This window comes from Sus scrofa, chromosome 17, assembly GCF_054392235.1.
Source record: "Sus scrofa isolate SSC_HxYL_T2T_F1_AM1 chromosome 17, Sscrofa_HxYL_maternal_Yorkshire_Landrace_v2.0, whole genome shotgun sequence".
In the NCBI taxonomy this organism is placed as follows: domain Eukaryota; kingdom Metazoa; phylum Chordata; class Mammalia; order Artiodactyla; family Suidae; genus Sus; species Sus scrofa.
The window spans coordinates 58,907,994-58,934,480 of record NC_139399.1 but is presented as its reverse complement, the minus strand read 5'-3'; the positions used below and the strand labels follow the sequence as shown (position 1 = coordinate 58,934,480).

At 50.5% G+C, this 26,487-nt stretch overlaps 1 protein-coding gene across 3 annotated transcripts in view; it reads left to right on the top strand.

The window, feature by feature from the left end:
- Nucleotides 1-26,487, top strand: part of PTGIS (prostaglandin I2 synthase) — a 54,136-nt gene that overhangs the window by 15,041 nt on the left and 12,608 nt on the right. For all 3 annotated transcript variants that reach the window (XR_014832541.1, XM_085004232.1, XM_005654247.4), the window contains exons 4-9: nucleotides 1,980-2,123; nucleotides 7,062-7,213; nucleotides 14,810-14,991; nucleotides 22,718-22,886; nucleotides 23,872-24,053; nucleotides 25,266-25,417. Coding sequence is in view for 2 of the 3 variants with exons in the window: in XM_085004232.1 (XP_084860358.1) it covers nucleotides 1,980-2,123; nucleotides 7,062-7,213; nucleotides 14,810-14,991; nucleotides 22,718-22,886; nucleotides 23,872-24,053; nucleotides 25,266-25,417 (981 nt within the window). In the remaining variant the exon portion in view is untranslated. The remainder of the gene's footprint in view (nucleotides 1-1,979; nucleotides 2,124-7,061; nucleotides 7,214-14,809; nucleotides 14,992-22,717; nucleotides 22,887-23,871; nucleotides 24,054-25,265; nucleotides 25,418-26,487) is intronic.

Genomic DNA, 26,487 nt, shown 5'->3' with positions numbered 1-26,487 from the left:
AGGGCCAATAAAGCCGAGGAAAGACCAGCATCATGAAGTGAGCATTGATGAGAGGCAATGCTCAATCTGACCTTGGCTTTGTGGGACAGCTTCTGGGAGTATTTCTGAGCCTGAGTGTCCTGCGTCCCTGCTGTTCCGGGGGTTCCCTTAGCAACAAGAGTCTACAGCTCATTGCATCCCACCCCTCTACCCAGGGGGACCCCAGTTTCCTCCAGCGTCTGACCCCAAGAATTTCTAGGCATTTCTCACAAGCTGGCACGAGGTCATCTTGGCATGATTGCCACATCTGCTGAGGGCTACTGTCTCCATCAACAGCTAGTGCTTGGAGTAGAGTCAAATGAACCAGCTCCCATCTACTGAGCACTTACAGTGTGTCATGTGCTGAGTTAAGCCCTTTACCCACATTATCTTCATGGGTCATGTCTACTGTTTTCCTGTCCATGGAACATCCAAAAACTTTTTTTTTTTTTTTGTCTTTTTAAGGCTGCACGGGCAGCATATGGAGGTTCCCAGGCTAGAGGTCAAATTGGAGCTGTAGCCACCGGACTACACCACAGCCACAGCAGTGCGGGATCCCAGCTGCATCTGCAACCTACACCACGGCTCACAGCAATGCCAGATCCTTAACCCACTGAGCGAGGCCAGGGATCAAGCCCGTGTCCTCATGGATACTAGTCAGATTTGTTTCTGCTGAGCCACGACGGAACTCCTCCGAAAGCTTTTATTACCTAGAAGTTCATGGAACCCCTCTGGAAGCTTTCCCATCTTGTGTACGCATGAGCTTACTCAATATAAAGGGGTCCATCCTGTTTCCAAACAGCAGATGGCGAGAGAGAGCCAGAGCATCTGATCGTTGTACTCCCGCTGTTCTTGTTGTTGCCAAAAGGTGTCGCTGTTGAACATCGGCTGCACCGCCCCATGAACGCTTCAGGTGCTGTAGTGGTGCTCTTTTGGTTTAGGTTGTTGTAGATTGTAGAGTGGCTTTTATTTTTTGGCCACACCCGCAGCATGCAGAAGTTCCCAGGCCAGGGATCAAACCTGCACCACAGCAGTGACAACACTGTATCCTTAACCACTAGCATCTTTCCTGGCATACACTCGGTCATGGCTCAACATTGACTGTATGGTGGAGGGTGGGTGCAGAGGGGCTTCTGGCTTCAGCCACATGCTGTACCAGAAATGGTCCTCTTCTCAGACTCCCGGGCACACACCACGAGGCCATATCACCAGCCAGACTCCCTTATTCCTCTTGTAGCATTCGCTCATGTCTTATAGCAGTCCTTGGTCAGGGGGCACTTAATCCAAATGTGTGTCCCTAACTTTGGATCAGGAGAAAGAGTTGGTTTCTTAGTTCCTTCTCTTCCAGAGGTCGGTGGGTTCCTTATCCAAGCTCGTGTGCCCCAAGCAGGGATGACTGCTGTGGTTGTAAATTCAGACTCTGGGAGTTCCCATTGTGGCTCAGTGGGTTAAGGACCTGACATTGTCTCTATGAGGATGTGGGTTCAATCCCTGGCCTTGCTCAGTAGGTTAAGGGTCCAGCATTGCTGCAGCCTGGGAACTTCCATATGCCGCACCAGTGGCTCTAAAAAAAAAAAAAAAAAAAAAAGAGTTCAGACTTTGAAGTTGGGCATATTAGGGTTTCAATTCCTGTTGTGACACCTACTGGCTGGGTGACCTTGGGCAAGTTACTTTCCTCTCTGTCCCCGAGTCTCTCCATCTATAGAATAGATGTCAGAATAGTAACTGTTGTCAAAAAGATGAAATGAGGTCGTTAATGGTGCATGGCACAATAAAGAGTAACTATGGCCGCTGCTGCTGCTGATAGAAATGATAGTATCTTGCTGAAGCCCATCTCCCCAGAGTCCCCATTGCCAGTGAGGAACCGGAACCCTGGGATTCTGAGGTTTTGGGGAAAGAGATGCCTGTGTGAATATGTTTCCTCTGGAAGCCGCACTCTCACTCCTTTGTTCTTGGCCCAGGACACTCCTCCACAGAGAACTGCAGCTGCTCACGGAAGCCATGTATACCAACCTCCGCACTGTCCTGCTGGGCGACACCATGGAAACGGGCAGTGGCTGGCACGAGATGGGTCTCTTCGATTTTTCCTACAGCTTCCTGCTCAGGTGAGCCCAGTGTTGTGGGCCGGGCATTAATAGTGGCCAAGGGATCCCGGAGACTTTGTGAGTGGGAAAGCAGTTTGGAATGCTCCAAAGCAAAGGCTGCAAGATGACATTTGCATCTGGGACCGCAGTGGTCTCTTGACTTCACCTGTGAGTTGTAAAGGGATCACAGGCCAGAAAAAGGGCCACCCAGGGAGGGAGTTGCAGAATGAGGCTTCTGAGACCATCTCGCCCTGTGGCTTCCAGAGCTGGAACCTCAGTGACCAGAAAAACAAAGTGTTTGAGAGACCAACCCAGGCCTTGAACTTTTTCCCAGACCTATATTGAGAAGCCCGTTACCTCCCCAGTGTTCCTTCCTCAGCAGTGCCAGACGGTATTCTAGGCTCTGGGGATGCAGCAGGGAAAAGAGGGATGAAGTTCCAATAAAGTCCCTTGCAGAGCTGATGCTGGCGGGGGAAACAGGCAACAAACTGACAGACAGTTATGTCAGAGAGGGGCAAATAGGACAGCAAGAGCTCCATAGCCGGGCGATAGAGCGCGGCGGGCTGTTTTAACTAGACTGACAAGGAGGGCCTCCCTGAGTTCTGGCCTCGGAGCTGAGACCCGACCATATGATGCCCTGCAAGCCAAGAGTCCAGACAGAGGACACAGAGCAAGTGTAAAAGCCCGGAGGCAGGAAGATGCTTGGCAGGAGGGCTAGTGTGGCTGCGGCCTAATGAGCCAAGAAGGTGGCGGGGGTGGGGGGCTGGGATGAGGTCAGAGAAATGAGCAGAAACCAGGTTTCACAGAGCCTCAAGGCCATGGAAGGCTTTGGAATTTATTCTGAGTAAGATGCGTGACCTTGGGGGTTTAGACAGGAGTGTGATACATTGGACTTAGAGTTTTCAAAGCTCTCTTTGTTTTGTTTTGTTTTTTGTCTTTTTGCCATTTCTTGGGCCGCTCCCGTGGCATATGGGAGGTTCCCAGGCTAGGGGTCTAATCGGAGCTGTAGCCACCAACCTATGCCAGAGCCACAGCAACTTGGGATCTGAGCCGCATCTGCAACCTACACCACAGCTCACGGCAATGCCGGATCCTTAACCCACTGAGCAAGGGCAGGGATCGAACCCATAACCTCATGGTTCCTAGTCGGATTTGTTAACCACTGCGCCATGACGGGAACTCCTCAAAGCTCTCTTTGGCTGTCAGATAGACACCAGACCATAGTTGGGGCATGTGACAATGAGAGCGAAGCGGGGGACCTGTTAAGAAGCTGTAGCAGGTGCCCAGCTGAGAGAGGAGGGAGGCCTCGGCCAGGAGATGGTGAGAATAATTTGGGCTTTAGGGATGGAGTTGAGGGGACCAGGGGAGGGGTTTGATTGAACACTGGCAGAGATGGAGGAGCACAGCCACAGGCAGTGAGAGAAAGAGAGCCAGTAAGGACAGCTTGTTGATTTTTGGTGGTGCCATTAATGACTAGCATCTCATAAAAGCAGGACGTTTCAAATGCAACCCCCCCCCAATTAGAGCAACACAGTTTCAGAATAAAGGACAGGCATTCGCTGACGCATATGGGCCCCCAGGAACATTTGTGACACATGTGTTTACATACAGGTTTGGTGTGTGCTCATGCATTTAATCCTCACAACAGCTCTGTGAAGCAGGTACTTTACAAACCCCACTTGACAGATGGGAAAATTGAGGCCTGGAGTCATTTGCCCAGAATCCCATGGTTGGGGTCCCTGCAGGGCTGGCTGTAGAGCCTGTCCTCTCAGGCACAACCCTCGATGTGTCCACTTTTCCTCGTTTCTCCCTGTCAAGGGCTGCTTGGTCTGGGTGACGCTGTTCTGGTCCACTCTGACGTCACGTGGTGGGGAGACTGAGGTCCAGAGGGGCCCAGCTAAAACCACCCAGCAAGTTCACAGCGGGGACCTCCCAGGTCTCCCAGCTGCTGCTCCCGTCCTGTGCGGGCAAAGAAGTCAACGAGAAAGCTGTGACACTGGGGGAGGTGGGGGCCGCATGGTGGCAGCTAGGTCTGTTCAGGCCCATGGTAACAGCAGGCACAGTGCAGGGGGCAGGGGTAAAATGATTCCTATGTCTTCAGGGCCTGAGGCCCGGGCTGCAGCTCCTGGTTTAGCAGGAGCCTCGGGCCTTTTCCTTGCCACCTGCAGCCCCTGACATAGAGAGGGAGCGGGCAGGTTGGATGATGCAGAGGTGCAGTTCACACAGCCCCGAACCATGAGATCCCGCTGCTTAAACCTGCAGTCTTTCCCATGTGGGCCCCTGCCTCGCTCAGAGTCACATGCCAAGTTCTAACTTTAATTCATCAGGTTTCAGCTCACCAGCCTCCTTGCTGCCCTTGCAACAGGCCAGGAACACTCCTACCTCGAGGCCTTTGCAGTTTCTGTTCCCTTGCCTAAGAATGCTGTTCCCTACTTGTCTGCATGGCTTCCGCCTCATTGCATTCAAGTCTCATCTCAAGGGTCATCTCCTCAGGGAGGCCTTTCCTAACACCGCATTTCATATGACCTTTCTTTCTCATTACCCAGCCTAGTTCCAGCTTTTCCTTTATGGCCCCTAGCGCCACCTATAGGTCATGTGGGTATTTACTCATGTAATTTTTTGATCATGTGTGTCCCGCTGTGTTAGATGTGATTTTGATGTGGAGGTGCCACAGGAAGGGCACTCACTTCCACAGCATGAAACCTTGTGGTTTTCTTGGTTTTCTTTTCTTTTCTTGCGGGGTTATTTAAAAAAATTTAATGAAATTTATTTACCTTTTTAAAAAATTATACTTGATTTACAAAGCTATGCCAATTTCTGCTGTACAACAAAGTGACCCGGTCATACATACATATACATTCCCTTTCTTATATTATTTTCCATCAGGGTCTATCCCAAGAGACTGGATAGAGTTCCCTCTGCTGTACAGTAGGACCTTGTTGTTTTTATCTATTCTACATGTAATAGTTTGCATCTTCTAACCCCAGACTCTTGCGGGGGTATTTTTCATTGCCTATTTTTGGTAGAAATTTTGTCTAAGGAAATAATTTTCTGCTCTAAGAAAAAAACCAGTGCAAGTAGGATGGCGAATGGTGACAGGTGTTTAACTGCAGTGTCGGGGAGACCACAGGGCCTGGGGAGGCCCGTCTGACCCTGCCAGCTCGTTCCTGCCGTGACTCTTGCCCAGAGCTGGTAGGTGGGGACTACAGGCTCCATGTGGCCACATGCCCTCCTTTTTCAAGATGAGACGAAGGGGGAGTCTATATTTTGTATGAATTTCCCAGAATGTTTAAATATACTTTCAGGTTGTTTTTAGGAAAGCTGTTAACCAACAGCACATGTTTGTGGACCGACTCCCGTTGGTGGGCTTCACCTTTCCAACGTGCGCCGTAGGAGACTGAGGGCGTTCGTCTGGGGAAGAGGGACCCGGGGGCTTCCACGTGTGGAGGAGGAGGAGGGAATTCCTTCTGGGCTGATGCTGAGGCGTCAGTCTGTGCCGCCAGTGGGCTGGACTCTGGAGGGAGCTGGCGGCTGTCCTGAAGGAGGGGTTGCCTCCCCTGCCCAGTGGGGTGGGCACATGTTGCACTCGCTGTCTCTGGGCGCATGGAGGCCAAGACTGGGTGAGGGAAGCTGAGTGGGATGCAGGGCAAAGCTGGGACCGTAGCTGGGATGGCTGAGCTCAGAGTCATGGCGACCCCATATTTCCTCTTAAGATCAGTGTTCTGGGGATTAAGTTCTGATTATCTGTGCATCCATCCACCCTCCTTCCCGTCCGTCCGTCCATCCATCGATAGGACACTCACTGAAGACCTGCTCTGGGCCTGCGCTGAGCAGGCGAGGAGCAAAGTGGGTAGATACGGCCTCCCTCGGCCCCATCCTCCCTCATTCCGGCTTCCACCCTCTCCTCAGGAGCATTCCTCTTCTGGGAGATCCAGAACTAGGAGGACCTGGGGGGGGGGGGTCTCTCTGCAGAGCTCCTGGCCCCTCCCACCACAGGGAAAAAGTGACAATCTGTGGTTTCCCTCCCAGGACCGAGGCTGGGCTCCTGCAGCACTGAAGAGCCGCTGATGGCGAAAACGTTTCCCCTGAGAGTGTTCCTGTGGGTGGGGTGTGTGTGCGTGTGGGCACGCACGTGTGTGTATGTACACACACGAGGGCCCACACTTGCTCCTCTATCTCTTCCTTCCTCTGTACCCCCTGCTGGGCCCTGTCCTTCTCCTGCTCAGACCCCTCGGGGCCCTTGAGGTCAAGGCCACCCTTCTCACCCTGGAAACCCAGCCCCACCTGCCCTGCGTGACAGGCTCTGCCAGCTCCCAGGCCGCTCCACCCCATCCCCTCACCCTTCAGTGCCAGTACCTGGGCCCGTGGCACCTGCAGCTCTCTGACCCTGTCACAGTTGCTTCCATGGCTCCGGGCCTTGGCCCAGCCTGTGCTCTCTGCCTGAACCCCTGTCCCCTGCTCATCCTGCAGGTCACAGCTCAGACTCTGCTTCCTCCGGGGAGCCTGCCCTGACTGCCCCTCTGGGGGCGGGAGCCTCCCTTCCTGATTGGTGCCCCGTCTCGCCCCACTGCCTGTCCCTCTCTGCTCTGCTCACCAGCCTCCTCGCAGCTCCTCACACTCCTTCCTGCCTCGGGGAGCTTGACTCTTCCCTGTGTCTCGGATCCTCCCTCTGCTTCCCAAGCTGGCTCCTTCCCATCCTTCGGCGAGCACCAGCTGCTATGCGACTGGTCTGCGCACGTCTCCCTCTGTGTCCCACACTAGACTGCTGGCTCCATCAGGGCTTGAGGGTTTTGTCTGCTTTCCTCACTGCTGACTCTCTGGCTCAGAACGGGCCCTGTCACATGAGAGGAAAAGTAGGTACTCCTTTGGCGTAAGAATGAAGAAGAGCTTGGCAGCTCTGGTAGGCTCTGGCTGGCAGTATCCAAAGACGCCCCCTGACCAGCTCTTTGCCGCCCCCAGAGCTGGCTACCTGACCCTGTATGGCGTTGAGACACCGCCATGGACCCAGGAGAGCCAGGCCCAGGACCGTGTCCACTCAGCCGACGTCTTCCACACCTTCCGCCAGCTTGACCTGCTGCTCCCCAAATTGGCACGTGGCTCCCTGTCAGTGGGTAAGCACCGTGGGGGCCTTGGTGGGTGGTGGGGCTGATGAGGGACCTAGAGAGGAAGTCCAGGGTTCGATCCCTGGCCTTGCTTAGGATCTGGTGTTGCCATGAGCTGTGGTGTAGGTCACAGATGCGGCTTGGGTCTTGATTGCTGTGCCTGTGGTGTAGGCCTATGGCTACGGCTCCAGTTCGCTCCCAAGCCTGGGAACCTCCATATGCTGCAGGTGCGGCCCTAAAAAGAAAGACAAAAAAATAAAATAAATAAATAAATAAAAAGATTTAATTTGCTTTAAAAATTTTTACAAGTAGTTTATGCGGGTTATAAGAAACTCCAGCCACATAAAATAATTTACAGGGAGCAATAAAAGAATTCTCTGCTTTCTTGCTGTCTCAGCCCAGTACCACCTCTGCCTTCCACACATGTGGCCATTATTACCAGCTTGGAGTGTATCCTGACACAGATTTCTCTAAAAACACACACACATATACATACAAGCTGTGTTTTATTGTTATTTTTAAGGTTTTTATTTTTGTTTTTCTGCACCCATGGCATGTGGAAGTTCCTGGGCCAGGGGTTGCACTTGCGTCCCAGTAGTGATCCCAGCCACTGTAGTGACAACAGCAGATCCTTAACCCACTGTGCCACGGGAGAACTCCTTAAGGTTTTTTATTTCTTTTTTTTTAACTGAGGTATAATTTACATATAAGAAAGCACACATGTCTGCACAGCGGAAAGGTAAATCTAAATTTTTCATGCCCTTTCCCAGTTAAAATCCACCCCCAGAGGTAGGCACTATATAGATTTCTTTCGCCTCAGCTTAGTGTTACCTGTTCTTGAAAAGGAAAAGAATCATACAACACGTGCCCTTTCATGTCTGTAAGATTCACGTGAGGTGTCATATGTATCAGTAGTTTGTTCTTTTTTGTTGCTGTGCCGTAGTTCATTAGAGTAATAACCACAATTCGTAATCCCTTCTAGCTGATGGAGCCCTGGGTGGTTTCCAGTTAGGGGGTATGAGTTACATTCTTGTACATGTCTTTCTGGGCACACGTGCCTTCCTTTCACTTAGTTATTGGCCCTGTGCTTTGATAACATCGGCATAGCACGCTGGAGGAATTGTTCTGCCACTTAGAGTTTTCAGTGAACTTTCCACATTGGTTTGTAAAAACCCATGTCATTCATTTTCATGGCTACAGACAGGACTCTGTACTGGTAAGAGCTTCGTGCCGGGTTCAGAGCCAGGGCCATAGGAACCAGTGGGCTGCTTTCTCCCCAGGCCACTGTGCCTCAAACTTCCCCAGTGAGAAGACTCCTCTGGGGTCCTTGTTTTTTGTTTTTGTTTTTGTTTTGGCTGTCCTCTTAGCATACAGAAGTTCCCAGGCCAGGAATCAAGCCCATGCCCCAGCAGTGACAGCCCTGGATCTTTAATCTGCTGAGCCACCAGGGGCCCTTGTTAATAAGACAAGTCCGCAAGCTCCATCCCAGTCCATCTGAATCTGAATCTCCAGGGAGGCTGGGAAACGACGTGTTTGGCAAGTACCCGGGGAAGCTTAAGAAATACTCTATGTCCTGGTCTTCGACACTTTCAGCAAGACCCCTACTCTGCTGCTTCCTGGTGATTTGGGACAAGTTACTTTACTTCTTTTTGCTTGAGGTCTTTTTTCTGGAGGGCAGGCAGTGGTTGATAGAGAATCTGAGTTCTGGTGGCTTGAGGTAGTTGACTGGCTCTTATGTGTTCTCTCCGTGTGTCAGTCATCCCACCTGTAAAATGGGGCGAATGGTAGGATCCTCTCAGAGGGGGGCTGTTAGGATTGGCTGGAGAAAAAACAAACCAAACCAAAAAACAAACAAACAGAAACCCCCACACTATTCTGTGAGCACTTTCTGTGTGCCAGACACCAGCACTGTCTCAGTCAGTGCTCACAACAGCTCATTATCCCATTTCTTTTATTTATATATTTTAAAAAATCAAACTTGTAACACATTAGATTGTTTAAATTACAAGACGTCTTAGATGTTTTAGCTGTGATAGATGATATAGATAGTAAAAAGTAATAATACTCTCCCAAGCCCAGGTTCCTATGGAAACTAAGGTTAACATGCTTATATATCCCTTCCCAGTGTCTTGTAGGGATGCTCTATTTTGAAAATGGAGACAGATACACGTATTAGAGTATCACTGTATATATTTCAAAAAGGGATCTTATCTGTTATCTGCAACTTATTGTCCTTAACCTAACAACATAGCTGTGCATTCTCTCATGTCAATTCAGACATCTTCTAGAGACATTGACCAATGCAGTTAGATATGAGAAATCAATTGCCAGTATAAGAATGAGTAAAGAAGAAATAAAACTATCCCTATTTGCAGATAATCTGATACTATACCCAGAAAACCCCAGAAAGTCTATAATAAAACCAACTCAAGCAAAAAAAGAATCTAGCTAAGTAGAAAGATATAAAAACCAACATTAAAAAAACCAGACTCGGAGTTCCCATCGTGGCTCAGTGGTGATGAAACTGACTAGTATCCATGAGGACGCGGGTTTGATTCCTGGCCTCGCTCAGTGGGCTAAGGATCTGGTGTTGCCATGAGCTGTGGTGTAGGCCACAGATGCGGCTCAGATCTGGCATTGCTGTGGCTGTGGTGTAGGTCGGCAGCTACAGCTCCAATTCGACCCCTAGCCTGGGAACTTTGATATGCCACGGGTGCGGCCCTAAAAAGACACACACACACACACACACACACAAAATCCAGGCTCTTTCTAGCTCTTGCAGGTCAATATTTAGGCAGCCACCCCCCTCTGATGGATAGTTATAATTATTTCCTCTCTTTCGGTGGCTATTACAGAGTTTCATTGCACTTGTAGCTCTTCTATCATCTGGTGATTTCCTTTCTTTCTAGCACATTCCTGGAAGTGGATTTGCCAGGTCAAAGGGTGTACACATTAAAATTTTTATTAGCTATTACCACATCATTTCCAAAACTATAGAACAATTAGTATGTCTTCCAAAGGGAAGGCGTCTGCTCATTCCCCACCAGATGTTATCAGATGTTTCATTTGTTTGCCAATCTGTTGGGCAGAGATGGGTAACTTGTTTTAATTTGCATTTTCCCACAACCTTGTCAACATGCAGTTGTCAGTCCTTAAATCCTTGCCAATCTGATGGGCAGAAAAGAGGCATCTGGTTTTATGGGCATTTCCCTGACTACTATGATGAAACATCTTTTCATGTTTATAAAAAAAAAAAAAAACCCATTTGCTTTTCCTCTTTTGAATTGCCCATTCATGACTTTTAATGACTTTTTAGAGGCAGCTCCTTATCTTTTTGACTCCTGGCATCAGTGCTGGAAGGTTGGTATTACTGAATTCGTCTTGCAAGTGCAGAACCTGAAGCTCAAAGAAGTGAAGCCACTTGCCATAGACAAATAGCTGGAAGGAGGCAGAGCCAGCAAAATGGAAACTTGGCCTGTCTGATGGCAAAATTCTGTACATAAAGCACTGAATGACACATCCCAGCACTGATTGCTTCTCCAGGGAAGAGGAGTTTCTCCTTTGCCCTTTCCTCCGTCCAGGGGAGTCTGTTGGATGCAGAGGGCAACTCTCCCTGTTATTCTGGGAGTAGCTCTGGGCTAGGAATAGGAAGGCTGCATTTCCCAGTATGGGCAGCAGGTGGCGATGTGGGAAAGGTTTTCAGCTAGGGACTGGAGGCTGGGGGGTAGAAAGCCCCCGCCCCGACCTGGACCTTGCTGGGGGGCATATGGAGCTCTGCAGCTTCTTTGGAAACGCAGCTTGGCAGAACCTGTCAACATGTAAAACACACATGCCTTTGATCTTGTACTTCTGCCTCTTGGAATTATCCTACAGAAATGCTTGCATGTGTCTACCAATCCTGTATCCATTGTCATGTCCCTTAGCTTAGCAAACCCTAGAAAAACCTGAATGCCCACCAGTAGCAGCTGATGACGTAAATTATGCTTTCACACAAAGGAAAACTATGTAACTGTAAAAAGGAACAGAATGTACTGCTGCAGGGTGAAATCTACTGTTATGAAAAAGGGGCACAACAGTGTGTGTGTGTGTGTGTGTGTTTAATGTGGAAACATGTATAGATTTTTAACTCTGAGAAGACTGAGATGGGATGGAGAGAAGTTTACTTTTTAAGGTTTGCCTGAACTCTTAGAGTTTCTTTTTCTTTTATTGTTATTGTTACTTCCCATTTGAATGCATTATTATAACTTTGCTTTTAATAATTTAAACATTTTAAAAACAAATTGACCCTTTTGGGGTCCCTGAGACCATTGGGTCTGGTGCTTCTCATTTAGTAGAGAGTTGAGTAACCCCAAGCTAAGCGTACTGCTTCTTTCTGGAATATTCATTTCACTGGATTCGTGGCTATTTAATTTGAATGTTGTTTGGGGGGAAAAGGCATTCTTTTTTTTTTTTTGGCCATACCCATGACATGTGGAAATTCTCTGGGCCAGGGATCAAACCTGCACCCCACCTGGGGCAATAGCAAATCCTCAACCCTCTGTAACCACAAGGGAACTTCCAGAAAATATATTCTTATATTAAAGAATCACAGGGTCTAATGCAAAAATTGAATGCACTTTAAAGGTAAAACACAGGAACAAAAACAGGTCTTCACTGGGGGCATCTCTGACCTGTACCCTCAGGTCCTCAGGGACAGAGGTGTTTCCAAGCCAAGGGCACTTGTTTTACAAATGGAGAGACTGAGGCCCCGAGATGGACAGGGCTCAGCCAAGCCCACACAGCATGAGAGGCCTGGGATTGAACCTGACTCTCCTGCTTCCGAGTCCCCAGCACGACCCTGGCAGTTCTGATCACAGCCTTGAGTTGTACACTGGGGCTGATAAACAATACCTTATAAAAATGGCAGGAATGTGGCAAGTATAATGTACCAAACCCTTGTCAGTACGGAGTGTGTTCTGTACGTGATCTTTTTGAGTCCTCCTACTGGTCCTGTGAGCCAGGTTGCCCCATTTTACAGATGGGGAGCTGAGGCTCAGAGATACAAAGTGATTTGCCCAAGATCCTCCTTCGAGGAAGGGGCAGAGCTGGGATTTCAGCGTGGGTCTCTCTGGCTACAAACTGGGTCCTCTTTATCTCACAATCTTTTCTTTCTTTCTTTTTTTTTTTTTTTGTCTTTTTGCTATTTCTTTGGGGCCGCTCCCACGGCACATGGAGGTTCCCAGGCTAGGGGTTGAATCGGAACTGTAGCCACCGGCCTACGCCAGAGCCACAGCAATGCGGGATCCGAGCCACGTCTGCGACCTACACCACAGCTCATGGCAACGCCGGATCGTTAACCCACTGAGCAAGGGCAGGGACCGAACCCGAAACCTCATGGTTCCAAGTCGGATTCGTTAACCACTGCGCCACGACGGGAACTCCACAATGTTTTATTTCTTAATAATAGAAGTTATTAATAGAAATAACACATGAACACATTCTCCTTAAACTAATAATTGACTAACATTCATTAAGCTCGTTTAATAATACAGCTAATGTTGGCGTTCCCGTCTTGGCGCAGTGGTTAACAAATCCAACTAGGAACCATGAGGTTGCAGGTTCAATCCCTGGCCTTGCTCAGTGGGTTAAGGATCCGGCATTGCCGTGAGCTGTGGTCTAGGTTACAGACACGGCTCAGATCCTGCGTTGCTGCGGCTCTGGTGTGGGCCAGTGGCTACACCTCTGATTCGACCCCTAGCCTGGGAACCTCCATATGCCTTGGGAGCAGCCCTAGAAGAGATTAAAAAAAAAAAAAAAAATGAAGTCCCTTGTTCAAATTCTCCAGAGCTTGGGCTGTTAACTGGGCTCCCCTGCCTCTCGTAAGAAAAAAAAAAATCAAATATTACAGAGAAGGCAAATTTTATTGACCACATTTCCTCTACATCTAGCCCCTTGGTAACCATTGTTACTGGTTTGGTGTTATCCTGCTAGAACCCAGTGCTATCCTGTAGAAATAGAATGCCAGCCACATGTGTAATTTAACTTTTTTTTTTTTTGGCCATACCCATGGCATGCAGAAGTTCCCCAGGCTAGGAATCAAACCCATGCGACTACAGTGACCTGAGCCACAGCAGTGACACTGCTGGATCCTTAACCGTTAGACTACGGGGGAGTTTCTTGGCCTCACTGCTTTATTTTATTTTTTATTTTTTGTCTTTTGTCCTTTTAGGGCTGCATCCGCGGCATATGGAGGTTCCCAGGCTAGGGGTCCAGTTGGAGCTGTAGCCACCAACCTACGCCACAGCCACAGCAACGCCAGTTCCGAGCCACATCTGCGACCTACATCAAAACTCACGGCAATGCCGGATTCTTAATCCACTCAGCAAGGCCAGGAATCGAACCCGCAACCTCTTGGTTCCTAGTTGGATTCATTTCTGCTGTGCCATGACGGGAACTCTGGCCTTGTTGCTTTAAATTGAGAAGTGTGTCACCTAAAAAAAGTGTCTAGAGGTTGAAGAAAAGCATGTGGAGCATATTACCTGAAAAATGTAACGAGTATATATAGATAAGCTTAGCCTACATTTTATGTCCTGTAATATACAGCCTGGTTTAGAGCCACTGAGTGGATGAGTCTTCCTGAAACACTGCTTTGTGGCCCCCAAAAGGTCAACAAGAGCATTTCTAGTCCTTTGGAACATCACAGCAATCCAAAGCAACTCCTGCTTTGCCGAGGGGTGATGTGGGATTTGCCCATATGTATGTCACTATAGCATCGCCTTGTGGCAGTAACACAGTGTTCAACTAATAAGCACCTGGGTTTACTCCCTCAGCGGTCTGCCTGTGTGGGCCTGGCTTGGCCTTACATAAAAAACTTCTCACTGGTTTTCACTGCGGCGTGGTTTTCCAGAATGTAAACACAACATTGTTTATTTCATGGTGTTTGCAAACTAGTGATCCATGAGCCAAAGTTGACTTCCAGAGACGTTTTTGTGCCTGGACAGTGGTTGCAATTTATTACTTAGATGCTAACCTTAAAACACATGAGAAGATTCCTCATGAACGTCTGGATTTCAGTTTCGTCTGGAAACACAGACTCCCTGGCTGTGTCTGCATCAGTCCCCAGGGGCTGGTGGGTGGAGCTGAGTGGGACCACCGGCCCTCCTCCCTCCCTCACTTTACCTGCCTTTCCCGAAGGCGGCTGAGTCTGAGACCCTGGACCGTTCTACCCCTCCTGATGGTCGTTTGGTCACTCCTGATGCCTCCTGACTGCAGCTGTGTTGCGCCTGCTCTTGGGATCCCCGCGTGCATGTGGGCCGGGATCCTCTGGGATCAGACCCTGGAGAGGCAGAATGCAGCTTCCTGCTCCCTGCTCCTTCCCCTGCTGTGCAAAGAAACCCATTCATTTAGCAAATGTTTATTGAGCACCTACTCCAGGCCAGGCCAGCATTTAAGGGATTCCCACTGGGGTTCTCACAGGGCTGTTCTTCTGTGGCCTCTTTGCCACAGGAACACCCAACCCCTGGAGTGGCACCCAGAGGACCATTGGCTTTGTGGGAGGTCTGGGCTGGGCAGCCTTGGGCTGGAAGCGGATCTGTAACTCACATCCTCTGTGCTCCATTCCTGCAGGGGATAAGGACCGGGTGTGCAGGGTCAAAGGTCGCCTGTGGAAGCTGTTGTCCCCAGCCAGGCTGGCCACCCGGGCCCACCGGAGCAAGTGGCTGGAGAGTTACCTGCAGCACCTGGAGGAGATGGGCGTGTCGGAGCAGATGCAGGCGCGGGCTCTGGTGCTGCAGCTCTGGGCCACCCAGGTGGGTGCCAGCAGGTGCGGGTGTGAGGTGTGCACACACAGGTGGCTGTGTGCTGACAGACACACTTAGGCTCGTGCCTGAGGGTCCATATGCACGTGCCTGGGTGGGAGTGTGCACGTGTGTGTGTGGGTGTACATGTGGGAGCGTGTGGCACTGTGAGTGTGGGTGTGTGCACACACCCAGCTGTCTGCCCAGTTCCCTGACAGACAGTCTCGTGAACAGGATCATTCATTCACTATGTATTTATATTTTTTTATTTAGAAAAAAAACTTACAGAAAAGCTGTATGAGTAGTTTTGTGAACTCGTATATACTTTGACTCCCCATTTTTAAGTGGGGACCTCATTTGCTTTCTCTCTCTCCTCCTGTGATTGTCTGATTGAACCATTTGCAAATAAGTTGCAGGCATTGTGATTCTTTGCCCCTAGTTACTTCAGCATGCACGTCCCAGGAGCAAGAATATTCTCTTGCGTGACCACAGCATGGTGATCAAATTCAGTAACTAACCCAGATACAGCAGCATTGTCTAGTACACAGTCCATATGCCAGTTTTGCCAGTTGTTGCAATAAAATCCTTTATGGCTCATCTTGGTCCAGAATCCAGCCCAGGATGGCACCCTGTATTTGTATTTTTCTTTAACATGGAACAGTTTTCATTGCCTTTGCTTCCAAAAAGAACAATGCCTTTCATTGTTTCTCATAACCGTGACATTATTGAGGTGTGCAGACCAGTTATTCTGAAGACTCAATTAAAAGTTCCAGGAGTTCCTGTCATGGCTCAGTGGAAACGAATCTAACTAGCAGCCATGAGGATGCAGGTTCGATCCCTGGCCTCACTCAGTGGGTTAAGGATCCGGCGTTGCTGTGAGTTGTGGTGTAGGTCGCAGACGCGGTTCAGATCTGACATGGCTGTGGCTGTGGCGTAAGCCAGTAGCTACAGCTCTGACTCAACCCCCAGCCTGGGTACCTCCATATGCCGTGGATGAGGCCCTAAAAAGACAAAAATAAATAAATAAATAAAAATAAAAAGTTCCACTGAATACTCACCCTGGACCTCACAGCCCCTGCTCTGTGTTGCTTATGTTTTGGGCAGGGTGGGGTAGACATCAATTAACCACAGAGGGTGAGTTTATATGATGCTGATACACAGGGTATAAAACAAGGTCATGATTAGGTAGGTCCTGGGGGTCTTTTCTGGCTGGGGCAGCCGGGAAGCTTCTCTGTGCTGAGCTCTGGAGAAGAAAGAGCTAGATTTGGGGACGATGTGAGGACAGAGAATTCCAGGCAGGGGAAATGGCATGAGCAAAGGCCCTGGGGTTGGATCACGCGAGGTGTTTGGGCAACAGCAAGGAGTTGGTCGAAGCAGAGTGAGGGGAGGGGTCGTGGGACGAGGGAAAGGGCCGTGGAGGGTAAGGACTCGGGGTAGTTCTGGGTGCAGTGGGAGCCCTGCAGGGTTCTGAGCAGACGAGGGTCAGGATCTGAGGAGCAAGGGCAGAAGCAGGGGCAGTGGTGGCAGGACCAACTGGTGGCCATGGAGATGAGGCAGACGTGGACAGATTCTGGAAACAAAAGGAAGGCAGCCGGTGGAGCTGGTGATGGCCCAGATCCTGGAGTGAGAGAAAGTGGGCCTGAGGATGCTGCCTCTCCAGTCCCGGCGCTCCCTCTTCTCTTGGCCTCACCTCCGCAGTGACAGTGGCACAGGCTGACATTTCTGGGTAATTCCGCTCCCATCGACTTAGGACTTATTTTTAGTTTTCTCTCAGAGCCATTAACTGTCCCTGCAGGCGGAGGCTGGCAAGGGGTTTCATCAGCAGTTGGGGCCCCATTTGTGCCTAATACCATATTTATGGGCAGTGACTTGGAACTCCAAACTGTCCCCAGAATCACTTATGGAAATGACCTCAGTCAGCAGAACTGGATGCTGGCCTGGGGGCTTGAGTGGCAGAAAGTCTGGGGAACAGCCTTTGGTGGGGCCAGGAGAACCTGGAGGGAGTTGGGGATGGGCTGTCCTCCGAGGTGGCATGGTTGGCGGCGTCCAGAGTCCGGGCAGGTGGAAGACCCTTCGAGATCTCAAGTCTTGAGAGCCAAGAGGCCGTGTAGCGCAGTGGTTTGAGGCACAGGCTCTGTGCCCAACCTGCCTGTGCTTGAGTCCTGACTTTGCCGCTTCCTGGCAAGTCAGCCCCTTAACTCGGTTTACTCCTCTGTAAGGCAGGGATGGCCGGACCCTTCTCAAGGCTTTGTGGGGAGGATGGAAGGGGGCGATACACACACATCCTGTAGCTGCTTGGCGGATAGCGAGAGCTCGGCAAACACACCCAACAAATATTTAGTGAGGGCTCACTGTGTGCCAGGTGCCATTCTAGAAGCTGGGGTGGAGCATTGAGCAGAACCAGCTCCCTGCTCTTATGGAGCTGACATTCTGCTGGGAGAATAATAAGCAAGTGCGAATGGAAAATACTTACAGGTAATAAATTCCATGGAGAACCAACAAAGCAGGGGAAGGGGTTAGTGGCAGGGAGAGACGAAAGCCTGCTTTTTTGTTTGTTTGTTTGTGTGTTTGGCCATGCCGACCGCATGTAGAATTTCCTAGACCAGAGCTCGAACCTGCATCACAGGTCCTTAACCCACTGAGCTACCAGGAAGCTCCCTAGGGGCTGCTTTTTTGAGTGATCGAGGAAGGCCTCACCAAGAAGATGACATCTGAGCAGAAACTCAAAGGAATGAGGGAGTGAGCCGTGTAGATGCATAGGATGAGGGGGCACAGCAAGTGCAAAGGCCCTGTGGTGGGGATGAGGGTGATGCGGCAGGGAGGTAGCAGGTGCCAGACAGGCAGGCCATGGGGAGCATTTTTGATTTTTCCTCTGAAATGGGAACCCTTTAAAGACTCTGGGCAGAGGAGCGACATGGCCTGCCTTCTGCTCTAGAGGGGACATTCTGGCAACATTCTGAGAATAGACCGTAGTCAGGGAGTGGAGGCAGGGAGATGAGGGAGGCAGCCACGGCATTGTGCAGGCAGAGAGGATGGTGCTGGACCAGAGGGTGGGAGGGAGAGTGACTGGATTCAGGGTGTATTTCCAGGTAGAGCTCAGAGGCTTTGCTGTTGGCAGGCACATTGGGAGAGGGTGTCAACAAGGATGACTTCAGGTTTGGGTCTGAGCAGCAGGAAGGATGAAGTTGAGGAAGACGGTGGCAGGAGCAAGTTTGGGGGGAGAAAATTAGGGTTTTGTTTGGGGGCCTGTTGAGCTCGAGATGGAGAATGGGTGGGGAGGAGCACCTGGAGAAAGAAGGGTCTGGAATGCAGGGTTGAGGTCTGGGCTGGACACACTTGGGAGTTGATGGTGCAGAGATGGTGGCTCAAGGGTGGATGGAGAACGGGCCAGGCCTGGGCCTCTCCAGTGTGGGGGGTTGGAAGGGTGAGAAGGAGCAGCCGGGATGGGAATTGGGAGAGAGCGCCACCCAGAGGCCAGGTGCAGAAAGTGTTCTGAGAGGCTACTGAGAAAGGGTAGCTGGGATTGCTGTGGTCACATCCAAGTCAGGAATAATCATTTCAAAAGATATTGAGCATTTACCACGTGCCATCCTATGGAGCATTTAAAAACATCATCTCATAGGATCTTCGCAGAAGACTTGGGGTTTAGACTGAGGTGGGATGGGGGTGAGGGCACAGCATCCAGGCACCAGAGGAGGGCATGGTGGGCTGAGATCCAAGGTCCAGGCAGGGAGAAGAGGCTGGCTCTTAGGGGGTGTGGGTGGGCTGAGTGGACGGGGAGAGGAGAGGACCCAAAGGCCTGCTTCAGCAGGCCCATCACAGTCCAGGCCGCCCCCCTAGCTCTGAGCAGTCAGGCAGCTCCACCGATCCTAGTAACGCTCAGCTGACACCACTATCGTGACCCCATCCGTCCAGTTTCACTCCTCTCTTCCTTCCCCACATCTGGCTGGGCCTCAGCAGCCGTGGCCCCAGGAACCCCCGTGTGGTTCTGAGCGAGGGGAGGGGGCTCTGGGGGCCACAGGGGCACCAGGGTCCATCTCAGCCCAGATAGAGATCGTGGGTCCATGCGACATAGGGGTGAAAAGCAAAGGCAGCCTTTCGAGTCAGATGGACTTGGGTGGAAGCCCAGCTCTGCCACTGACTAGTTGTGTGACCTTGAACAAGTGACTTCACTTTTCTGGGCTTCAGTTTCACCCTCTGAAAAGAGGAGGTAATAAGAATAAGAGCTGTGCACAGAATCAGGCTTTCCCCCTTCAGTTTTATTTTGAGATAACTTTAGGTGACAGAAGGGTTGCAGAGATAGTAGAGTTTTCCCATATCCCGTGCACCCAGCTTCCCCCGGTGTTACCATCTAAAGAACCATCATTCTTGTCAAAACTAAGAAAAAAGCCTTCATTACATTTCTATTAATTGAAAGTCCATACTTTATTCAGATTTCCCCAGTTTTTCCACTAATGTCGCTTTTCCAGAATCCAAGATTCCACTTTGTACTTAGGGTGTTTTGTTTTTGTTTTTATTCCTTGAGAAAAAAATTTAATCACCAACAGTGAAAAGAAGTGTAACCTGTGATCCTCTAGCCCTCAGCTGTGCATTCTCTCAAACCTCAGATGGGCTTCCTCAGGCGGCGGCAGTGAAGGCCACCAGCAGCTCTGGGCAGCGTGGCAGTCCCCACAGAGGAGGGGTTTTCTCTCTCCTGTGAATCCTAGCACAAATTCCACGTCCCAGGCCCACTGGCCTGGCCCAAATTACCTGTCCCCGCTGAGTCCATCATCCAATCCTGACTTGAGTGGCCCAGGCTGGGTCACATGGCCACACCTGAGGTCTGGAGGGGGTCGTTCAGCTCTAGACAATCCGCACAGACTTAGCATAAGTGCAGGTAGTTCTCTGAAGGAAAATGGGGTGTTCCTATCCAAAGGCCGGGAAGTAACTGGCAGGACAGGCAGGGCTGCGGATGTCCCCTGCTCCCATTGACTGAGAGTGCGGTGAGGAGGCCACAAGGTGGCGCACGGAGTCTCTGAGCAGCAGGTCTGGAGCACAGTGAGCGCCCCCTGGAGGTCAGCTACCACCGTTTGCAGAAAAGGTGGCCCAGAACACAAATGCGGCTGGGTGGTGGCCCTTGGCTGCAGTGGGAGGGAATGAGATTAGACCAGAGGTGTCCTCCTGGGTAAACTGAGGCAAGACCCCACGAGAGAACACTCAACTTCCACGGTAGTTGACTGAATATCTTTTTTTTTTCTTTTTTTTTTTTTTTAGGGCCACAGGTGTGGCATGTGGAAGTTCCCAGGCTAGGGGTCCAATCAAGGCTGCAGCCGCTGGCCTGGACCACAGCCATAGCAACGCCGGATCCTTAACCCCCTGAGCAGGGCCTCGTGGATACTAGTCTGGTTCATTTCCACTGAGCCACAATGGGAACTGCTAAAGATCTCTTATGAATGTGTAATCGTACACACACACACCTGTGCAGTTGGTGGAAGGCAGTCTGTCACCTCCCTAACGTCAAAGCTTTTCCCTGAAAGCAAAGTTAACCAGGCAGCCTTGTGTTCCACTCCTTCTTTGTAATTAATGAGCAGTGACCTCCATCTGACCATCTGGGTAAGAGAAAATAGCCATGGCACTGAGTTAACCCAGAGTTGAATTATTTATCACCTATGTTCCCCCGGCTGTGTAAGTGATGGACAACAAGTGACCTTGCTTTTCTCAGTCGGATCTCAGGTGCTGGAGGAAATCTCAGCGACAGTCCAAGGCTGCCTTTGGTTCTCAAACCCAGGGGAGAGGCCGGTGGGAGGGGGAGACCGCTTCAGAGCGCCTGCTCTCTGCTCAGCCTGTGGGAGTCGCCTCAGGAGTGGGCATGTTTTCATCCCCATTTTACCAAGAGGGAGATTCTGAGACCCAGAGTGGGGAGTGGCTTGTCCAGAGTCGCAGGAAGTGGGCAGCTGGGATTTGACCAGTTCTGTCTGGTCCTGGTCCTGGTCCAGGGCTCTGCCAGCCCACCTCCCAGGCTGCCTTGGAGGTCCCCAGCCCAGAGGGACACAGATGTTTATCTGACCAATACCATGGAGCCCCCACTGTGTGCCGGGCAGTGGGGAGGGACTAGGGCCTGCTTAGTTTTCCTTTTCACTGAAAGATGTGATAACAGTGCCTGCCTGGTGGGGAGATTGGACAAGGGAACCTGGCACCTCCTTGGTGCCGAATTCGTGGTGGCTAAAAAGAAAGAAAATCTGTTTGACCATCATTGATGCTTTGGTGCATTTATTTACTGCCTCTCTTCCCAGCTTCTGTCCCAGAGGCAACCTCAGTTGCCAGGTTCTTGAGTCTCCTACTAGAGAGGGTCTGTGTTTCTCACATATTTTCCTCTTTAAACATACACACAAATGGTAGCTTGATGAACCCCCACCCGGCCTCTTGCTTCCGTGCATCTTGGCTGCAGTCCCATGTCTATACACATGGAGTCAGCTCCTTTTGAACAACTTCCGTGTCATCACCCTATGGATGGGTTATTTATTGCACTGATCTCCTATTGATAGATATTGAGATCGTTTCTAATCCGTTGCTGTTACCAGCACTGCGCCAAATATCCTTGTGAGAATGTCCTTTGGTCCATGTGCAATTATGTCTGTAATAGAATTTCTGGGTAAACGGGATATTTAATGACTACTTAGTATTCCATTATTAAGATTGGATAGGATAGACGTTTATGCTAGACAAAAATCTTCTTCCAAATCGAGGCTAATTAGTATTCCAGTCCTATCTAGAGTTCATTTAAGGGTACCCCATATGCATTTAGCCACATGCTGAATACCTGAGTGTTAAAATATTCTGTTAAAGCTCAATTCTTGGAGCAAGAAATGTTACCCATTTTCCTAATTACCTAACTATTGGGAAGTTTTACATATTTTTTTGTTCAAGAACCTAATAGCTTTCACAGTCATTATTGATTATTGTCGCTTTGCTCTATGTGGACACAGTACGTAAATATTTGAAAACACATATTCAGATATTGTCTCGGTTTGCTACTGTTGCATAACAAACAACCACAAAACTCAGTGGCACACCCTGATGAGCATTTGTTTAACTCACTTGTGTGAGGGTCCGCTGGGTGTCAGGTGGTCTAGACCTGGCTCAGCTGGATAGCTTAGCTCTGCTCTGTGTGTTTCTCATCCTTCTCTGGGGACCAGCCTGCTGGCCAGGCGACTGGACACACACAAGGTCTCCTAATGCCTGGAGTTGGAAATGCTGGCCTGTCCATTCTGCCTCATTCTGTTGGCCAGAGCATGTCACATGGCTGCGCCCAAACCCAAGGGGCTGAAGAAATACACCCTGCCTCTTTAAGGGAGGCAGGGCACAGCCCCGTGGTAAGGAGCATGGGTGCAGGAAAGGCTGGGGCTAAGGACAGTCATCCTCAGAGGTGAGCAAGTCTTTGTTGATAGACTTGGTCCTTATTCCTGACATTGTCACCGATGAGCTGTGGAGGTTGCCTGTGTGACCTCAGATCAGCGATTTTGCTCAAGCTCAGGGAGGCCAAGAGTGGCCTTGAATAGGCCTTGGGCTATGCCAAAGCCATGAAGCATGCTTGGGCCAGGTCCTGAGGCTGAAGACAGACATGGGTCATGCAGGGGTGGGAGCCCAGGCCTCCTGATCCCTGTTCCCTGGCCAGGGCCATGTCCATGGCACAGACTGGTCAGCTCTCACCCTAGCTTTGCCCTCTTCACAGTGTAATGGGGCCTCCTTCTCCTCGCAGGGAAACATGGGGCCTGCTGCCTTCTGGCTCTTGCTCTTCCTCCTCAAGAATCCCGAGGCCCTGGCTGCTGTCCGAGGAGAGCTTGAGCCTATCCTCTCACGAGCAGAGCAGCCCATTTCACAGATGACCACACTCCCACAGAAGGTTCTGGACAGCACGCCTGTACTCGGTAAGACAACCAGACCCTCCAAGACAGCCCCAAAGACTGAGGCATCATGGGCCCCTGTCGACCAGGGACTATCAGTGTCCTCTGACCTTAGGGTCCCCCCTGGGCCTCCTGTCTTCGTAGACCTGGAATTTCCATGCCCTGGTCTCTGGTATTCAAGGCTCATGGTCTCAGTGAGAGATTGAGTTGATTGCAACTGTTGGTTGCAAATGGCAGAAAACCTAACTTAAATGGGCTGAAGCAGAAAAGGCACTTCATTTGGGACAGGTAACTAAAAAGTCCAGAGGGGCTAGCTTCAGGCACAGGTTGATCCAGGTGCTTTACAGTGCTTTCAGGTCTCAGTCTCTCTCCATCCTTGGGCCCTTTTCTGCTGGGTTGGCTCCAGCTTCAGGCTGGCAAGATGGTTGCCTTGGCTCTAGGCTGACGTTCTCCTGGCTCTGGAGGATGTGCCTTTCTGCAGTGTTCCTGCCCAAAGTCCCAGGAGTGTGTTTCATTGGCTCTCTTTGGGCCATGTCCCCATCTGGAGCCGGTCATGGGGTTCAGAGGGTTGGGATGCTCTGATTAGCCAGTCACAGCCTAATCCCAGGTGTTGGGAGTGGAATCAAGAGCCTAACTGCTGAGAGTGGGAGGGGGGTGGTCCTTAGAAGAAAACAGGGAACTGTTTCTAGAAGGGGAAGGTATGCTGGGTAGGCAGACACAACCCTTGCTGGCCACCCTGCTCTCTCCTTAGCCTTCTCTGACATCTCCCAGGCTCCCACCTTGCCTCACAGTTTCTTTTGGGATCAGATCCAAATGCTCATGTCCAAGATATCTGAAGAGGGTAGCAAGCACATCTCATCTCTTGGCCATTTTTGGCCTCTGTGTGACAGTAGGCAAGTCATGTACCCTCTCTGAGCCTCCCCATGTGCCTCTGTAAAACGGGGGCTGGGGTGGCATCCCAGCGGGTGAGAAGATGGTGCTGACCTGCCCTTGTACCCGCCCTGTGCAGACAGCGTGCTGAGTGAGAGCCTCAGGCTCACCGCCGCGCCCTTCATCACCCGAGAGGTCGTGGCGGACCTGGCCTTGCCCATGGCAGATGGGCGGGAATTCACCCTGCGACGTGGCGACCGCCTCCTCCTCTTTCCCTTCCTGAGTCCCCAGAAGGACCCGGCCATCTACACAGATCCAGAGGTAAAAGGAATACCAGGACCATGGGGGACAATCAGTGACTCGGGACCCATTGGTTCTGAGTGACAGCCCAGCTCTGCCCTTTGTTCGCTGGGGGACCTTGCCCAGACCACCTCTTCATCTGTACAGCACCTGTCTGACAGGGTTGGCGGAAAGATTAAGTGTGGTCCTGTAAGAAAAATCTTCACAGCACCCAGCACAGACTAAGTGCTTTGCAAGGGACAACTGAGCATTTTTTCCTGTTTTCAGAGTGTTATACTGTCAGCTTCTCAACACCTTTCCCTCTCCCTGGACTTCGAGACAGGGCAGACTTCCACGCTTTCTCACAGACTTGGATGCTCTCTGTGTGCCAGGTTCAGTGCTGTACATTCATTCATCCGTCCACCCACCCACCTACCCATCCATCTGTCCACCCAACCATCCATCCACTCAACCATCCGTCTGTCCATTCAACCATCTATCCACCCAACCATCTACCCATCCGCCTAACCACCCATCCATCCATCCATCCATCCACCCGCCCACTCACTCTTCTGTCTGTCTCTCCACTGGTCCCTTCACCTGTCCTTCCACCCATCCTTCATTCAGCACCTACTCTGTACACCCTGTGCTCCGATGCAGTCTTCATGTCACCACTCGACAATATAATCCAAGGAAATTAGCGTTCTCTTTTTAAAAAATAATTTTAATTTCTTTTAATTTCAATTGTGAAAGTAATATATACTTATAAGATAGAAATATAGAGACATATATATTCAAAGGTGGACATTTGTCTTCATTCTCCTTCCTCTCCAGTTCCACAGAATCCCTAACATTAGTTGGGAGTGTGTCCTTTAGATAATATTTCTGCCTTTACAGGCATATAGCAACACCCTCATACAACTAGGCAGGTGTGTATATAGGGTCACGCAATACATGCTGTCCCGACACTTGCTTTTTTCACTCAACAACCCATCTTCAAAGTTCTTTCTTTTAAAATAGAGTTGACTTAGAATGTTGCGTCATTTTCCAAAGCTGTGTCCACGTCTGCGCACCCAGAGCAAGCTCAGCCTTATCAGGAGCCTCGTGGTGTTTGTCCGGCCCCCTGTCAGTTGAGCTTTACCTCGTTTCCGGTTCTCTCTTCTAAACAAGACTGCGATGACGTCCTCATCCGGTTTTCTTCACGTGTGCACGTCGTGGGGGCGAAGTCAGAAAGGGACCTTCCTCCTATTTCAGGTGTTTAAGTACAACCGATTCCTGAACCCGGATGGGTCAGAGAAGAGGGACTTTTACAAGGACGGGAAGCGACTGAAGAATTACAGCCTGCCCTGGGGAGCGGGGCACAACCAGTGCCTGGGCAGGGCTTATGCCGTCAGCAGCATCAAACAGTGAGTACCCGGGAGTGGAGCCGAGGGCCTCCTAGGTCCCTGCCCTGGCCCCCGGAGCCTTGTCCCCCCTCCTCGCCCCAGTCGCGGGGTCATGACATCCACCCTGTCCTCCTCGCCAGCCGGGTGACCTTCTGGGCCTCTGTTTCCTCAACTGTAAAATAGGATTACTGATCATACTAATCCCAGGGGAACTGGGACGAAGGAATTGGACTTTTCTAGGGACTTACCCCCCTGCCTGGCTCATTGGAGGCACTGAATAAACAGGCACGCGTTAACTGTCCTGTTTGCTACCATCACCATTATTCATTTGCAGGCTTCGTGCTGGCAAATGGGCACCTTGCACTCACCTTTTGGCCTCAGTGTTCTCAGCAGGGAAATGGAGAGCGTAGGGCAGCCGGTTCTGCTCTCATGGTTCATGTGGTTCCTAAAAATCACTGCGCCAGGGGCAATAACGCAGTAAAAAGCACAGGCTTGTGGAGAAGTGGGGGTGGGCCAGGTACTCAGAACCCTCATCAGGGACACATTAAACAAACAAACAAACAAAAAGATAAGTACCTCGGAAAATACAGTAGTACAGGTTGGCAGATGTTAAATGGAATAGAAGGACCTCAGTGCTACAGTAAACAGGGAGTAAATACGGTGTTTTACTTGGAAAACGACCTGACATTTGTCCTGGAAGTGGCCTTTGGATGGAGCTGTGAGTTATGGTGAAGCCTGGGTGGGAGGAGGGTTTTCTTTTTTTTTTTCTTTTTTTTTTTTTTTGTCTTTTTGCTATTTCTTTGGGCCGCTTCCGCGGCATATGGAGGTTCCCAGGCTAGGGGTCGAATCGGAGCTGTAGCCACTAGCCTACGCCAGAGCCACAGCAACGCGGGATCCGAGCCGCGTCTGCAACCTACACCACAGCTCACGGCAACACCGGATCGTTAACCCACTGAGCAAGGGCAGGGGCCGAACCCGCAACCTCATGGTTCCTAGTCGGATTCGTTAACCACTGCGCCACGACGGGAACTCCGGGAGGAGGGTTTTCTGAGATGCGACGCTTGACGGGAATGGTGTGGCTCTCCACTCAC